Source organism: Myotis myotis, unplaced genomic scaffold (genome assembly GCF_014108235.1).
Source record: "Myotis myotis isolate mMyoMyo1 unplaced genomic scaffold, mMyoMyo1.p scaffold_m19_p_15, whole genome shotgun sequence".
NCBI classification, from domain to species: domain Eukaryota; kingdom Metazoa; phylum Chordata; class Mammalia; order Chiroptera; family Vespertilionidae; genus Myotis; species Myotis myotis.
The window spans coordinates 8069610-8087871 of NW_023416319.1; the positions used below are offsets into that span (position 1 = coordinate 8069610).

Sequence of the window (18262 nt, forward strand, 5' to 3'; positions counted from 1 at the left end):
TGGGAGTGCATTGACCACTAGGGGGCAGCTCCTGCATTGAGCATCTGCCCTCTGGTGGTCAGTGTGCATCATAGCAACCAGTAGTTCCGCTGTTCAGTTGATTTGCATAGTACCCTTTTATTTTATAGGATTCTCAAGGCAATGGGCAGAATAAACTGGAGTGGGTAAAGGCTGGATGCAGGAGAGCAGCTAGGCTAGTCATATAATCTCCTCTGGGTAAGAAGAAAGGCTAATAGTGGACTGAGGATAGTGGGAAAGAAGACTTATTTTGAGATTAAAGCAACTGGCAAATTTTCTGCCTAGAAGACAGTGAAAGGGATGTTATCAAGATGGATGATGAATAATTAGTTAACTTTTGTAGCAGGAAGTTACTTTGAAAATTTCTACTCTCATTATCTTTTTCCTAGTATTCCCTTACCCACATGGTCATTTGATTGGGCTTTCTTCAGTGATGCTCAATTATCCACCAATTATTTTTTTTCTAGAGCCATTATATTCACCTTTTCTTTGAATATTTCGGATTTGTATAGGTTTGGGAAGTGCCTGCATAGACAATAACTAGAACCTCTATCGTGAGAGCGTATGGTGTCATAGAAGACAGGGAAGGGAGTGAGTGGGAATCCCTGGCTCTTGGAATTCTCCCACCATCCTAGAGGTCTCAGACACCACACCTGTTCTCAAAGCTAGAGTCCCACTTGCTCAGGGTAGCACTGCTGGATCTGGCGGCTTTGGTCATGCTGCTCACTCGCATCAGGCTCTAGCTGATAAAACGCCAGGGCAGTGGGAGATTGTGTTTGTATTTTCTCGTTGTTACTCTAATATACAGAAAAAGTGGGTCTGTGTAGAGTATTCACCTTCCTCTCCAGCCCAGCCCAGCACAGCCCTGACCCTTCAGAATGTATGCAATGAACCCAATGTGTCCACAGCAGCGATTCTCAACCCGTGTGCCACGGCAGGCAGGCTGGCGTGCCACGGGAATTCTTCACGCCGGCAACACCTGGCTATTCAGTCAGGGGCACTGGCCTTTTTCCTTTAGATCGTCAAATAAAAAAAAAAGACAACCGCCAATACAATAGCTGTCTAGTGTGAATGAATCAAAATTATATACTAATATTTTGTGAGATCGGCAAAAAATAGATATTCCTGGTGTTCCGCAGAATTGTAGTAGTTAGTTTAGCTGCCAGGAGATGAAAAGGGCAAGTCGCTGGTCTAGAGGGTCGTTGTCTGTGGACTCCAAGCTGCTGGGCCAGCCCTGCTCCCCAGGACCTCCCTCCAGGGTCCCGCCCCGTCCCACCCGGCTGACTTCCAAGGGGGTCCTTGGTTTCTAGTTTTGCTTTGACCCCCATGCGACCGCGCGAGACCTGTCTTCCCACGAAGGGCCGAGCCCCCCAGGCCACAGTGGTCTCCCCCTCCTTGCAAAGGCATCCTTGAAGCGAGGCGACAGAGCAGCTCTTGCTACCTTCTTTCTCTGAGACCAAAGCAGGAGCTGGAAAGCCTGGAATAACAGCAACGATATTGGTTATTATTTTACATTAAAAACCCGGGGGAGGGGGGGAGACGTAGACCCTGACTGCACGCTCCACGCCCTCGGGGACAAAAGCCCCGCCCGGCGTCGCAGCAGAGCGGCCCGCGCGTCCCCAGCGGCCACTGGACCCGGTGGGCTGGCCGGGCGGCGGGAGACCGGGAGGCGGGCCCCGCCCAGGGCCGCCCGCCCGCTGTCAGCGTCGCCGCGCCCCGCCGCGGGTCCCCGTGGCCACTGCGTCCCGGCGCGGCCAGGTGTCCGGCACCCGGGAGGCGTGCCCACGCTGCGAGCCGCCTCCCCACGGGCGGGCGCGTGTGCGCGCGGGTGTGCGTTCGGGGCTGCTCCCTCCCCGCGCCCTGCGGGGTCTCTCCTCCGCGCTCCCCGCCTGGGCTCCTGCTGCTGAGCCATGTCTGCCAGGGGTGAGTAGGGACCAGGTGGGCACGGTCCACGGACCCCGCGCCCGGGGCCCAGGGGGCAGGGCGCGGGCCAGGGCGGGCCAGGCAGGTGCGGGAGGGCGAGGGGCTGAGAGAGCCGCGCCGGCCCCAACCCGGCCCGAAACTTTGCCATCTGATCCCGGGGCTCGGGGCGGCTGGGTGGGTGTAGCCAGGAAGCCCTCGCCCTTGACCTTGACCTCCGTGTGTGGGCGAAGCCTGCGGGCCAAGGTCGGTGCCTGGCTGGTCGGGACCAGCTGCAGGTCTGAGCTGGGAGGGCTTGGGGGCTGGGCTCGCGGCTGCCGGTCCTGCTGAGGAGCCGCCTGGAGGGCCGGCCAGGAGGGAGGAAGAGATATTTTTTTCCTCCTTTCTTGTTACCATTTTGCAGCTCGGTTATGGAAGGGATCCAGGGCTTGATGCAGTAAGATTTAAAGCTGCAGTGCTTACACCCATTTAAAAAAGTAAATTCCCCACCTGTACTCCTCTTTGCATGAATCTCCGCCCCTCGCCCCCTCCCATTTTCTTTCTGGAGTGAAGCAATTGTTGCAGGTGAAACAGATGAAAGAGAAAAGAAAGCTTTTCAGGCCAAAGTGAAGGGGGTATGCGTCTCGCCATCTGGAGCCAGCAGTGATGTGGGGAGGGCGGGTTAGTCAGACACGCCGCCGCGGCTGCTACTATGAGTGAAAAATATTAAAGAAATCGAGTCACTGTGCAGCTTGCCAGCAATTCACACGAAGTGACTTGGTTGCTTTGCCATAAGCATGGAAGGAAAATATTATTTTTAGAAACTGTATTTGAAAGCAGTAAGTACCACCGCCCTTTGATACCTTGAAACTTGGAGGAGTTGCAGTTAAACTCTGAAGGGTTAACCCTGCCTTTTTTTTGGGGGGGGGGGCAGTTTAGGAATTTAATAACGTGCTGGGTAGTGAAGTGCTGCTTTTTAGGGTTCATTCTGGGGCGTGTAACACATAGAGTCATTTCTAGCCAGAATGTTTAAATTCCTTTTTAAGGAAACTGGCCTTGGTTGATCTGGCAGTACGGTTGGTTGGTTCTGAACCTGGAAATGGAGTGGTGAGGGTTGGATGGAATGACATAAATGGCATTTGTAGATGCGGAGACAATACCTGCCTAACGATGTTTAATAATTTGTGCATGTCGGAGAGGAGAAGAGAAAAGGGGGCGGGACAGATATGGTTTTAGGGGGCTGGGTGTGTACGGGATCCCCTGGCTGCCTCCAGCTGTACGTCTCTGAACTGTGTTCAAAGACCGTGGCTTTCCCACATGCCCTCTGTCCTCAGTACCGCCAGGAACATGTGGGCATGCCCCTCATAGGTAGTAAAACTCTTGGTGGTCAGAGTTCGCTTCTGACCCAGCTTTACACCACCTGAACCCTTAGTACATGACCCTGCACACCGTCGGAGCCAAGTGACGGCTGGGAGCCTAGCATGTCCTAGGAAGCATCAAATCCATTAGGAAGCCCCCTGGCCCAGTAGCACTGTCTCCGCCCCTCCCTCCCCCATCACAGGGTCTCTGTGGTTTCTCCGAGGATGTTAACTGAAGAGGGACCCAGTGACCCAGAGGCTAGAGCTCTGGACTGGGACTGAATTCTGCAGTATTTCCCCTTGAACCTGGTGTCCAGCAGGATGGCTTGGAGTCAGATGTAGCCATTCCACTCAGCTGTCTTGGTTCTTCTCCCAACCCCATGCTGATAATTAGCATTTAACAGTTTACAGCCTGACTGATCTTGCAGGGGCGAGGGAAAGCCTTGGTAACAAGTATCAGTTACTGATGCTTTGTATATGTAAGGCGCTTTCCATGTATTGTATCATTTTATCCTCAGAATAGCAGGCAAGTGGATACGGCTGTCACCCCCATTTTACAGATGAAGGAACCGAGTTTGAAGGTCTGTGCCATTGTCCCGAGGGAAGTGGCAGATTCCGATTTCCTCCCTTCTGGTCACATCGGCGTTGTCTTACTGCCTCTCAGTTATTAGTCCTCTGGATATTATAGCAAATATCACAATCATTGATTTACTGAGAGAGAAAAGATGCTCCGTATTTGAGATTCAAAGGAATTGGCCTTTGTAAGTCACTTGGAATTTACAATTCGTTTCGAAACATCTCGTGGACATTTGGTAGTGACGAAGGGGAGAGGAGATGAGCAGGGACGGCTGTCTGTCCTTTCTGTGGTTGAGACTAGGGATGAGGGCGGTGGTGGGGCAGGACCCGCCTCAGACGTCCTCGCTTTGGCCCGAGGAGTTTTCATTGCAGAGCAAGCGGAGTGGCAGGCGGTATCTGTGGAAGGCAGAGGGGTGAGGGCTGCCATCAGCTCCACGGAGTGGCCGCCAAGCCCTCCGCTGGACAGTGGCTCGTTGGTGTGGCTGGGGTGCGGAGGGACTGTAGGAATCAGAGCTACACCCATTCTTGCTGCCGTCTTCCGCTTCCATGTTTGCAGCGGAGCGCCACAAAGATGCATGTGCTGTTGATAAGGGGAGACTGTTCTGCTGCTTCTCTCCCTGCTTCCTGTCGCTCTGCCTGCGGTGCCACTCGTTGCATCACTACCTTTGTCAGTTTCCCTCATGTGATGTTGCAAAGATCAATGCACCTCGATTTCTTATGTGCGGCCGTTTTTCTGACCTGTATCAGCTACGGGTTTTCCGCTCCCTGAGTTACAGAACTCCCCAGCACTTTATCACACTGAAAAGAGATATTCGATGGCTGAGTTTAGTCATTACTAATTTGGGTGCTAAAAAAAAAAAAAAAATAGAAACAGCAGCACAACACTCCCTGGAAGCCCTTTGTTTCCCTTTTGCATTTAAAATAAATGGGCTCCAATTCAATCAATAATTTTTTTCTTGAATTAAACAGTTTTCGACATCAGTATTTCACATGTGGGAGAGCCATGGTTCAGAGAAGATTTTAAGAAGGTTGACTTGTCCCCACAGTGTATATGTGAAACGCGTTACTTTTAAAAAAAATATTGAGACCTCATGCGGAGAAGGTGGAGTCAGTTACGCCACTCAGGTATGGCTCATGGGCATCGGTTTAGCAGAGCTGTCCCTTGGTTAATTTATTTATCGATACATTTTTATCCTCACCTCCCAATCCCATTCCCTTCTCCCATAGGCAGTGATTCTAATACATTTGATATATGTGTTCTTGAATTTATAGCAAAATCAATTCTTAGAACAGTTCTTATATTTACAGCTATAAATACCAAGTCATTGTGTGTGTGTGTGTGTGTGTGTGTGTGTGTTTCAAGGATTAATCAAGTTCTTGTTTGGTAACTGATATTATGAACCTGTACGTATTTCTGATCTTATGTGGAAGTTCAGATCACTTCATGCAACAGCATGCCTCATTCTGTGAGGGACTAGGTATACCAGATGAAAAATGGTTAGTCCCACTCCCTAAGGAACGCATGCTGAGGTGTGTGTGTGTGTGTGTGTGTGTGTGTGTGTGTAGTCATGTACACCTGATAAAGCTCACCATAGGGATGATTCATCTGGTGTGGGAGGGTCAACTCGCTGTGACTGGAGACAACGGGAGCACTTCCCTTCCGAGGAGGTAGAGTGTGCGTTGGATCTCGGAGGATGAGTGGGGACTTGGCAGGCAGGAGGCTGAGAGGTGTGCTTCCCTCTCAGAAGCCATGGAACGCAGCGGGCTGTGGGCAGGAAGGAGCCTGAGACGTGGTGGGGGCGATCGGAGATTGGCAGTGAGGAGGGAAAGAAGGCTGGGGAAGATGAAGGGATGATGTAGGAAGCCAGCAATCCTTCACAGCAAAGGCTGCTCCTGAGCAGAGAAGTGCAGATGCAGAGAAGGGAAGTGTGAGGTCTGTCCGCACACCCTGAAGAACTCAGCACTGGCTGTTCAGCCGCCCACGATATTCGAGATGGCATTTTATTGCCAAATGGTACGGTGTGAGTTACATTTCACCCCGGCCCCAGTTCTCATTTAGGTAGAAGCTTGCCCAAAGCCCTCGCTTGGGTTCCCTCCCTTTCCTATGGCAGATTAGGCTCCCTGAGCCCTGTCCTTGGTTTCCTACCCAACACCAGAGCATCCCAGGACCAAGAACGCCGGCACAGGGAGGCCGAATGCACACAGCCCAGCAGCATGTTTGGCTGTGGCCAGGGGAGGGCGCGAGGCCATGCCCCCAGGGGAAGCGTGCATTCTTCACTCATCATATGTTCACAGGCGCATGACTGGCTCCCTCCGTTCTGGAGAGGAACAAAACAGCTCCCATGCAGAGAGCCCTTTAAAGTGAAAGATGGAATTTAATGAAATTCATCATCTTACATGGGAAATTAGTCTTCATCCTCTTAGGGGAGAAACTTTTCTTTTTCGTGAGCCTGTGGTTTCAGGTTCTTCTGGAACTTACTTCACGATTGTTCATTGACATGAGAAGCACTAGTCACTGGATACAGTTTGACATTGTGTTGCTCCATTCATAAGACACGTCTTACGGAGGCTTGAACTGTACTTCACCTGCGGCTGCCATTGTCTGAGCAATCACTGGTTTCCAACGTTCTTGGGTAGAAAAAGGAAAAAGGATGAGAGTGCTCAGCATTTCACCCTCGTTAAAGCAACAGCCTCTAAGAATATCACCCATCCGTCCGTCCGTCTGTCCTTCCCATAGACGTCTATTCAGCCTTCCTAGAGTTCACGATCAAACGCACATCGTTGAAAATCCAGCTGCCTGTCTCATTACATCTTATAACATCACACTAGACAGTGACAGCACTGTTGCTGTCACTAGACCGGTACAGTGGGGGTGTTCTCTCCCCAGATGTGCAGCACTAGCCATGCATAGCAGCTGTGCCCAAAAGGACCTGTGTTGTGTTCACTTCCCTGAAGGACTTCTTGAGAGGCACCATGGTGACAGTGTGACAAGACTAAAAAGACACCCCTGACCCCACACCATGGACAGAGTGAGCCCCGCGTTTCCTGTACGCTCCACTGGGGTGCCCCGTCTCTAGCTTTGCCTTCTCCCTTGCAAGAGCTAGGATGTACTCTTTGCTGCCTTTGTGAACACCTCATGGTCTAGAATACAAATGTCATTGTCGTGTCACAGATGACAGCCTGGGGCCCAAACCAACTCACCTACCAGCTGGAGGGAGGGGAAACTGTTTTAAGGGAGGGGGAGGAAGGCAGAGAGAAGGAGAGCAATAGAGGGATTGATGCAGATTAAATAAGACTATTAAAAGGGAGACATTGGATTTGAGTATAGCTTAAGTATTGGCTAGTGTAAATCCAGTTATCACATTTTTCTTTATTGAGAATGGGATAGAAGCTGGTGGAGTTGCAATTTATATTAGATATAAAAGGGATTCCACAGTTAAGAAAACACATGCTTTCTTCTCTCTCCCCCCACCCCTGCCCTAAGAACATGTAGAAATGCCAACCATTTATCTGAAAATCTCTTGACAGCAAGCAAGAAGACGGTGTGGTGCACAGTGGTTAACTCTTTTGATCTTTCAAACTTCCTCTCTGTTCTTCAGCCAGCTAATATTTATTGAGCCTCCTTTCTAGACTAGCCAGATTTATTTCAGATCCATTCCTGAGCTGATGATGCTAAAGTATTAATTAATGAAGTCATTTAACAAATATCCATTGAGCACTCAGGGGTGAGGATTGTCATGATTTGCGGGTGGAGAAATATTAAAGGGTGTTAGACTTTGTGACTGTATGAGGATGGGCAAATAGGGGCTGATCAACATTTACTGCTCACTTTTAAGTGCCTAGTATATTTTACACGTACCATATAAGTCATCATGCACATGGGATACTTCTGCTAAATCTGGTGGGATACTGAGATAACAGGAGTTCAGTGGGGCTACCCTAGGTGAATTGGGGCGCTGGCCTTGATAACAAGTAGAGTTTCTAGCTAGCATTCCTTCATCTCAAAAGGTAGGATTTTGGTCAATATCTGAACATCTGCCTGTAGTATTAACTGCATCATATATTATTTACATCAAAATTAAACACTGGCCTGGCCAGCATGGCTTAGTTGGTTGAGTGTGGACCTATGAACCAGGAGGTCACGGTTCGATTCCCCATCAGGGCACATACCTGGGTTGCAGGCTCCATCCCCAGTGTGGGGGTGCAGGAGGCAGCGATCAATGATTCTCATCATTGATGTTCCTATCATTCTCTCCCTCTCCCTTCCTCTCTGAAATCAATGAAAAGATATTTTTTAAAAGTACTGGGCTGGCTCTTTCCTCCTCTTCAATCCAGCACATTTCTAGGCACTTTCCTAGTTGGTGCGCTCAGGTGTAATGGCTGTTGTAGACAACCAGTAACAGCACAAAGTCAAATGAATTTTTGTAATAGTTGTTGCTGTTTTCTTTTGCAATTCACATGATAGTTTCCTTCTATTGGGGTAAATATCTAGAGAAAAACTGTTGTGGGAAGGAGCTGTGGCGTGCCTTTGGTACCTCCACAGTCATTTTAAACGAGGGGCTATATTTCTTCTAGTTAACGTAGTATCGAAGCCGCTTTAAAATGTGTAGCGCAATAAACCTATGGTTATTCTTGGACTCACTACCTTCTCCATGACTTCCTGCCAATATATTTGAAATTTGTTTCCCCAGCACATTTTATTGAGAAAATTATCTAATATGCATTTACCACTGTACAGAAATTGTCCATATTTTGTTTCATAATTAGTGGGTGGGCAAGACATTATTTAGTAGATGTATTTAGAAAATCTTTTATATTATTGAGCACTGCATTAGAATAAAAATGAAAGCAGGAACTGTGGGTCAAGCACCCAAAATTACTTGCTAAATGATTTGAGATCATATGATTTGGGCCCTTTGTTAGATAATTATCTTAGGCTCATAAGAGGAAGAGCTCTACATGCATAATTATTGTTATTCACATTTTAATAAATGAAAGTTCTCAGTTTTGTACACTGTGTTCTTTCTCCAGCTCTTCAACGTTGTTGGATATGAGAATAATAGCGGATGGCACATATGTAGATGATGTTAGACCATTTACAAGTTGTTTGCCTTAAAGAAGATATCCCATAATATGTTGTGCTTACAACTGTGTCCAAGGTCTTTAGTTGTGCTTTTCTTTCTCGCTTATTGAGAATTCATTTGAAAAACACATCCACCACAGAGGAGCACCGGAGAACTGAATGGTAACAATGAAGGGAAATGAGGACAATGAAGTAAGCAGCTATTTCTGGCTTTTAGCTCCAAATGCGAATGAGCAGAAGGAGAGGAGTCCCGGAGTCTGGGGGAAGAGGGTGGGGGGAACCAGGATTTGTAAATGTTACAAAAAATTCAGAAAAGGGCTTGGATGGCGATCTCTAATGGATTCTAGAGAGATCGTTGTTCTGTGTTGAACAAGGGAATCGTTATTTTGATTCATTTAAGCATTCAGGTGAGTAATGAGCATGAGTATCAGTGATGGTTTAGTCTTATCAGCAGCTCCTTAGTTTCTGTTTATTTTAGGGGACTCCATTCTCCGGTGAGACACTTTATATAAACTGCGGAGCTGTAGTTATGAATAATGTACTCGTTTATTCTGTCATTTAGTCAGTATTAGTTGAACACCTACTAGGTGCTCAAGTTGTTCTAGATTCTGAGGTGAGACAGCCAAATGGTCAAAACAAGAGAAGATGGTGGCTTAGAGCAGAGGGTAGAACAGCAGGTGAGAAGTCACTGGATTCTGGAAATATCTCCAAGGAAGTGCTTGTAGGACTCACTGATGGGTTGGAAGCATAGAGGAAAAGGAAAAGGAGAATTGTGGATAGCTCCATTTTTTTTAGCAACTGAGAGAATAGCACGTCAATTTCTGGGATGAGGAAGAGTGTAGAAGGAGCAAGTTTGGGGTGTGGAAGAATCAAGCCTTTTGGACATTTTAGTTTGAGATGTCTCTTAGCCACTCTATTATGAAGATATTTATAATGCCCATTTTACAGATAGAGAAAATGAGGCATAGAGAAGTCAAGAAACCTGCCTGAGATCATCTGGCTCATAAGTGGTTGATCAAGGTTTAAATTCAGGTCTTGTTAATGCTGGAGTATGTTTTATCCACCACAATGCTGCCTCTTCACATTCAGCTGAAACATGTGCCAAGGAAATAATGTATCTGGTTTTCAGTTCTTAATTATTTATAATTTCCCATTATGCGAGATAATTTTCTACATTTTTAAACATGGCTTATTTGTAAGGAGGAAAAAAGTCCTGTCATCACATTATCCCAAATTCTACCATTTATCAATATTATCATTGTTAGCATTACAAAAATGCTACTGGAACATGAAGAGGCATATTCCATGATTATGGCATTCATTCATTCATTCATTTGCTCATTCATTCACTCATTCGATGAAACCACAGTGTTCTTGCTATGGGCCAGGCTGGCGGAGGGGTAGGGGAGAGTGTATGGTACTTGCTCCTCCACTCACAGAGCTCCCGGACTGATGAAGGAGAGAGGCCTGTGTGCAGATGTGTCGCGCGTTGTGACCTGGTTTGATGGCGGTACATACAAGGTGTTGCAGGAGCACAGAGGAAGGGCCCTGGTCCATCCTGATTGGATGGCTGTGGGGCCAAAGCCAGTGATATTGGAAGAGGGCCTTGAAGTTGAATTTGGCAAATGGAGAAGTGGTGGAAAAGTGTTCCAAATACAGGAAACAGCATGCCTTTTAAAACTGAAAAACAACAAGGTAATTAGCATATTAAATTTGAGAAATAAGACATTGAAGTTAAACTTAAGATACAAGGACACTGTGAGGAAAATTTTAAAACTGCATGGAGGGACATAAAAGACTGAAGTCATTGGAGAGACCTACTGTGATCTTGGGTGATCTGGCACAATATTGTAAAAATGTTCATTTTCTTTAAATATCTTCATAGAAGAAGTAAAATTCCAACTAAAATGCCAATGGAATCTTTTCTTAGAGACACGGAGAAATGACACTATTATTCATTCTGTAAAGCAAACAAAATGAAATTCTGAAAAAGTATAATCAGCCTTACCTGGCTTGGCTCACTGGATAGAGAGTCAGCCTGAGGACTGAAGGGTCCCGGGTTCAATTCTGGTCAAGGGCACATGCCTGGGTTGCTGGCTCAATCCCTAGTAAGGGGCATGCAGAAGGCAGCCAATCAGTGATTCTCTCTCATCATTGATGTTTCTCTCTCTCTCTCCATCTCCCTTCCTCTCTGAAATCAGTAAAATATATATATTTAAAAACACCCCTCCCCCCTTTTTTTTTAAAGAAGCGTAGTCAAGGGAGATTAGCCCTATGTAAAACTAAAACACAATATGAAACTATTTTTGCTGGGGCCTCTGATCACCTCTCCAGCGCCCACCTGCCTGGCCACTCGTCTCTCTGAACTGCTTTGGCCAGAGGCTCACAGAGTAACTGATCCCAAGGTGTAATTTAGAAAATTAACCAATTCAGAGCTAAAAAGCTAAAAGTTTATTTTCAAACCTTAGAGCTATAATCTCACTGTCCAGGGAAACTCTTTTGATATAAAAGAGCAATCTATAGTAATAAAAGCATAATATGCTAATTAGACCGGATGTCCTTCCGGACAACCTTCCGCACGAAGCCGGGGCTGTGAGAGAAGCCCGGGTCCCGGGTGCCAGAGGGAAGCCGGTGCCAGCAGCCGGGGGAAGGAAGGCCTACACTTGCACAAATTTTGTGCATCGGGCCTCTAGTATAACCATAAAGTTAAATTCAAACAGAACAATTTAAATAATACCAATGCAAAGTGAAAGGTCTCCCTCCCCTGAAGTAACACTATCCTCAGTTTTTTGAGATTCTCTTCAAGAAAAAAGTTATGTGCATACTAAGACACGAAAATCAATCCATTTATTACCTATAAAACTACTACCTACCTAACTACTTACTTTAAAAACAAAACAAAACACAACACATTGCTACCCTGGCCATGTGGCTCAGTTGGTTGGAGTGTCATCCCGTACACCAAAAGGTTGCGGGTTCGATCCCCAGTTGGGGCACATCCTGGAAGTGGCCATCAATATTTCTTTCTCATATTGATGTTACTCTCTCCCTTTCTCTTTCAGAATAAAAACAAACAAACAAACAAACAAAAAAAACCCCAAACAAACCAAAAAACATATCCTCAGGTGGGGATTAAAAAATAACAACAAAAGAATCACATTGCCTTTTTTACATACTATTATCTTGAGATCTTTGCATATTAGCACAGACAAACATAGCTTATTTTTTAAGACTGCATAGTGCCCAAGCATGAGGTTGCACCGTCCCTGACTTAATAGTCCTTTACTGGTCAATACTTTGTTTGCTGCACTAAACATCTTTGTGCTGAGATTTTTAGGACGTAGCTATCCGTATTAGACTGTAATTTCCAATGAGGTTTTACTGATGTCTCAGAGAAAATGGTAAGGGAACATGGTCCAGAGAACACTGCAAAGCCCCTCTGTGGGTGGCTTGGCTGGCCCTCTCCTGGCTGCCTCCGGCCTGGCCCCTTCCAGTCTCTGCCCAGCCAGGAACGGCTTATTTCTGCAGCAGGAGAAAATGCTACAGAAGTTTCCTTCATTTATGCCAAGAGATGGACCACTTCTAGACCAGAGGGGAAAAAACATTTTCTCTCACTTCTTCTAAAGCCAACCTCACTGCCTATTACAGGATTAAGTTTCTCTGGATTCATCCATTGTATTTGGGACTAGAAATTAGCAAAATTGTCTGGTGCTGAGATATTTCCCAAAGGCTGGATTATTTATTCTTATTCATGGTTACTTGTTGCCCTCAGTTAAAAAAACAAAACCTGAGCCCAGCCGGCGTGGCTCAGGGGTTGAGGGTCAACCTAGGAACCAGGAGGTCATGGTTGGATTCCCAGTCAGGGCACAGGCCTGGGTTGCAGGCTCAATCCCAGCAGGGGGTGTGCGCAGGAGCTAGCTGATCAGTGATTCTCTCTCATCATTGATGGTTCTATTTCTCTCTCCCTCTCCCTTCCTCTCTGAAATCAATAAAAAATATATATATTTTTAAAAATCTGAAAATTGGTTCTTTTTTAGTTGAGTCCAAGTGTCCCTATTCTAAAATAATGAAAATGGCAGCAGGCCCTCCCCTTCAGTCCTCGGGCCGATGCTGTATCGACTGAGCCAAACTAGCTAGGGCTCTTTCTCTTCCTGCTGCCATTTTCATTATTTTAGAAGGGGTTGGGTGAGGAGTTGGGAGACTTGGGCTCTACCTTGAGTTCCGCTCTTCCGGCTGTGTGGCCCTGGGTCCCTCTCTTCTGGCTGTGCGGCCCTGGGCACACCACACAGCAGACCCTCTTCTGAGAGCCCCATTCTCTATTCCCATCTCTTTCCTGGATGATCTCAGAAGACCCTCCACTTCTCCAAATCCTGAAACTAAAAATGAATTTCCAGATCAGATGACTCAATGTTACTTTGACTAAATTCCTGTAATGTTGAACTCTTGGCTGGAGTTTCAGCAGCCGGGAGCAGAGATTGGCAGCATTTTATGTAATGTTACTTGGGCAAAGGGGCTGGGAGGATGCTGGCTGCCACCTCAAGTCACCGTGCTAACATTTTAGGCTGTTTATCACTTTTGCTTTTGCAAGATGTGACTCCTGCTTCACTAGGAGGACTGGTACATTTCTGAGAAATCTGTGATGCCTTGGGTGTTCTCAAGCCAACAAAAATGAAACTCCTTCTTGAGCAGGTTGCTGAATTCCATTTTTAATGACATTTATAACATATTCTGGTTGAGGACCCCAAAGCGGAAACTAGCAGTGGGCCCATTTTGCTCTTAGAAAGGGTTATATGTGATAGTCATTAGGCTTGTTGGTTTAATTTATTTGGAAGCATTGGCTCATAAAGCTCAATGTAAGAACATCAACTCTAATTTATAAGAGAATTTAAATGCCAACTTTTATATGGAGTCAAAAGAACTAGGAAAATGTCAGTATCTTCCCCCTCCCTCCCTTATGTCTCCTCCTGTTGTTTCTGGTAACAAACAAAATATCAAACATTTATTTGGAAAAGAGGACATGCGAACGTGAGAAATGAGGAGTATCTGCTTGCGTATTCGTTCAGAGCAGCACTGGTTTCCCTTATATAGTTCCTGGACTTTGCAGGGAAGTATTAGTAACTGAGAACTTTTTTCTCTTCCTTTTTTTTCTTTCTTTTTTTTTGGTTAATTTTTCCATTAATTTTTAGAGAGAGTGAAAGGGAGAGATATAAAGAGAGAAACATCGATGTGAGAGACACATCAATTTTAGCCTCCCTCCTGCAACCGAGGTACATGCCCTTGACTGAAATCAACCCGCTCCCCTTCAGTCCTCGGGCCGATGCTGTATCGACTGAGCCAAACTAACGGGCTCTTTCTCTTCCTTTTGTTGAAACTGGTAATTAAGTCAGGTTCTCCATCAAGCGCGTCAGTCTTCGGAATCATGATGGCTAAATTATGCAACATCTTTCTCAGGAAGTAAGAAAAGGAAGTAGTGATAGGTAAGCCAGGGGACAGGCCCTGGCACACCCATGGGCTGGTTTTACGGTGAACACGATGATTTCTACTTTTGTATTACCCACTGCAGAATAAAATATTCTTCATGGAATCGATGTTGGCATGCTAAATGTCACCTATAAAATACGACTTCAATGCATGTTAGGATAACAGTTTTTTGAAAAATGATTTCACTATCTTATTGACTGGGTCACATAAAAGGGATGACAGTTAGTGGAAATTTATTTCATTAATAGGATGTTAGAGGACAGATGTTTTATAGGAGGTTGTTGTCATATGTAATGCACTTTAAAATTTAGTGGCGTGCTTATGGAGGTTATGAATATATCTACCCTCCGGTTTGTTCAAAGTGTTATCAACAACATTTCTACTTCCCCAAGCTGTCTCTTCTCAAATTCATTTCCTAGTCTTTCTCTGGGTTTTGTATTCTGCTTAAACTAGATTATACATATATGTGCTCTTATTATGAATACATTGAATTTACTTCTCTAGAGGAATATTGTTAATGATTTCATAAAGTTATGACCGATGGCAAAGACCCTAGTGGAGGTCATTTGATAGGCTTGACTGTATTTGGGGAGCAGTATTCATGGATACTGTTACCTACCTGAGTAGTAGGAACAAGATCTTAGTCAAATCTCAGGCAATAAATATTTATTGTCTTAAGAGCAGTAGCTACAGCAATGCCCAAACAGATTTTAAAAAATGCCACCCTGGCCGGTTTGGCTCAGTGGATAGAGCGTCGGCCTGAGGACCAAAGGGTCCTGGGTTCGATTCCAGTACCTTGGTGGCAAGCTTCTCCCCGGCCTGGGCCCTGGTCAGGGTGCGTGCAGGAAGCAACCAATTGATGTGTTTCTCTCACATCGATGTTTCTCTCTGTCTTTCCCTCTCTCTTCCACTCTCTCTAAAAGTCAACGGGAAAATATTCTCGGGTGAGGATTAAAAAAAATAGGAGGAGAGAAAACAGGTCATATCTGGAGCAAGAAAATTCTTGTTGGAGAGAACAGCCGTTCCAATCCTGAGTCAGGAATGTGGTTGATGAGGCACAATGAGGCTAAGAGGGAGGGTCAGAGGGAGGCTGGGGGCTGGGGGGCGGGGGGGTCCTGAGGATTGGTCCTGAGCCGTCCTGTGAACCAAATGGAGGACTTTGGCTTTTACTCTGAGATGGGAACCACTGGAGAGTGTTGAGCAGATAAACACAGTTTTGTTAGATGTTGACCTGAACTGAGTATACCTTTAAAGAAAACATGAGAAGCCCTGATCTGTGGCTTTGGCTTGTTGATTTATATAGTATTTGGTCATCCTTGGGTTTGAGGGGTGTGTGTGTGTGTGTGTGTGTGCGCGCGCGCGCGTGTGCAGGTGTATGCACATGCGTGCAGGGCCAGGACTAGGGTGAGGGGAATAAGATACCACCCTGAGAGTGATGTCTCCTTACTCCCCAGGCACCTCACTCCCCTCACCCCAGCCCTGCCCTGCATATGTGTGTTTATTGTTTCAATTTGTGAATAACTATGAATAAAATTTAGCTCTGGCTACTGTTACTATTTGTAGCTAGCAAACAAACTACGTCCTGTACCACAGATCACTTACACTGTTGGGGCGAGAAAGAAGCCAAATGCAGCCAACAGCTAAGAGGTGAACATTGCCTAACACTCGGCTTAGAGCACTTGGCATCACCCAGGAGAGCGAGTGAGGGCCAGAGGCAGGAACCCCCTTCCTTCTGTGGTTTCAGAAAGGAAAAGCTGCCAAACGAGATAGCCACCCCGCAGAGGGTGTGACTCGGCTTAGAAATCAAGATGTCTGATGAGAAATCATTGTATTCGCAGTGCACCACGACCGTGGGAATGCCACATCAAGCAAATAAATGGTTAATTCCAGCCTCATGTTTGAGATAGCAACCAGTCCCCTAGGACCCAGGCTACGTGCAGGTGCGGCTGCTGTCGAACTTCTCAGCTGCCATCCCTGCCTGGTCTTCTGTGATATGCACCGGTTCATTTCAGTTTTTTTGAAAGCAGATGAGGTGGTGGGAAGACGTGAATTTGTTGGACATGCATACACATCGAACAGAGTGGGCTGGGCACACACAGGACCTCCGGAGGCCTGGGGCTACGTGGAAACCTGCAGAGATGATGTTTTCATTGTCTTTGCATCTGTCTCGGTCTATCTGACAGTAGAGACATAATTTCAGAGTCGAACTGCACTTCTTCTGGATCGCGTGTGTATAGGTTGGGTAGTGCAAGCTGGCCAACCAGAGACGGTCTCTATATCCATGTCTGTTTACTACTGTGTGTGCTTGTTAAGAACTGAAAAATAATACCCATAAAGGATAGCTGCAGATATAGACAGCCCAAGTCTCCACACTTAGCTCACGGTTCCTGGGAAAATGAGGATTATTCCAGCACAGGACTTCACGTGGCTGATATAGTTTCTCCTCATCCCTTCGGCAGTTCGGCAGTTCCAGGGTGAGTGTGTCCTGCGAAGTGTGGTCAGTGTCTAATAAAGCCTTTTAAATCATTCATTTCCGGTAATGCTCTTCCTTAATTTCGAGAATATAAAGGAAGCGACCACAGTTGTAAACGGGGCCATTTGTACAAATGGGCAGCTGTTACCAATGTCACTCACCTCCCCTGGCACTCCACTCTGTGCCTCTCTCCCTGTTAATTTCCTACAGATCGGCCTTGATTGCGTGGCTCCCTTATCAGAAAGCTTTCATGACCCCCGCTGCTTCTTTAATCACCTCCAGATTCCTCTACTGCTGCCTTCGGGGCTTCTCTGGGGATAAGTACCAGGATGTTTTTCATATTCTTGGAGGGAAGAGTGGAATTCATTGGCCATGCGTACACACTGACAGAGTGGAGGGACAGGCGCACGCAGCGGAAATGACTTCTGAATTGATTCATTCTCTACAGCGTGATGGCAGGATCGCAGTGGTTCCCTATGCAGAGAGCTTCCGGCCCCGCCCCCTCCTGAGGGACCTTCAGATTCCCTCCCCTCACGTGGTGGTCAAGACTTTTTAGGACCCAAATGGCCCACTTCGCTCTTTTGCCTTTGAAACCATTGCCTAGGTCAGGCCTAAACACAACTGTGTTTTTGACTCTATTTCCACTTGGAATACACTTTTCTTCATGAATTTCTGACAAAATGGCATCTATTTTTTAAGGTCCAGCTTATGTGCTCTGATGACTGTGTGAGAGGGGCTGGGGGAAGCACTACTTTTTTGGAGCCTCTTATCTTGAGTAATAGTTTTCTTAGCTATAGAGACGGACATGCTTGTTTTTCCTTGTACTTAGGAAACATTTCTCTTTTTTTGTTAATCCTCACCTGAGGATATCTTTCCATTGATTTTTAGAGGGAGTGGAAGAGAGAGGGAAAGAGAGAAACATCGATGTGAGAGAAACACATCAATTGGCTGCCTCCTGCATGAGCCCCGACCGGGGCCAGGCCAGGGAGGAGTCTGCAACCAAGGTACTTGTCCTTGACCAGAATCGAACCTGGTACCCTTTGGTCCGCAGGCCAGCGCTCTATCCACTGAGCCAAACCGGCTGGGGCGAGGGAAGCATTTTTTTTTAAGGTACCGTTTATGGAGTCCTCACTATGTGCTGGGCAGTGAGAGGCAGTATAGCCTGGTAGTCAGAAGAGTCTAGAACCTGACTGCCTCGGTTCAAACCCCAGCGCTGCCACTCCCCGCTGGGTAACCCTGGGCACGTGCCCTCACTTCTCTGTGCCTGTTTCCTCGGAAGCAGCGAGTTTCTCATAGGGTTGTTGCGAGCATTACATGTGGTCATACAGTGCTTGGCCTATAATAAACATCCAATTAATACTGGCAATTACTGTT

General features: G+C 46.4%; 1 protein-coding gene across 1 annotated transcript in view; it reads left to right on the forward strand.

Moving 5' to 3' along the window:
- The first annotated feature begins 1734 nt into the window (after nucleotides 1-1734).
- Nucleotides 1735-18262, forward strand: part of ABLIM1 (actin binding LIM protein 1) — a 247649-nt gene continuing 231121 nt past the window's right edge. The window contains exon 1 of the mRNA XM_036335882.1: nucleotides 1735-1941. Coding sequence (XP_036191775.1) covers nucleotides 1929-1941 — 13 coding nt within the window. The 5' untranslated portion in view covers nucleotides 1735-1928. The remainder of the gene's footprint in view (nucleotides 1942-18262) is intronic.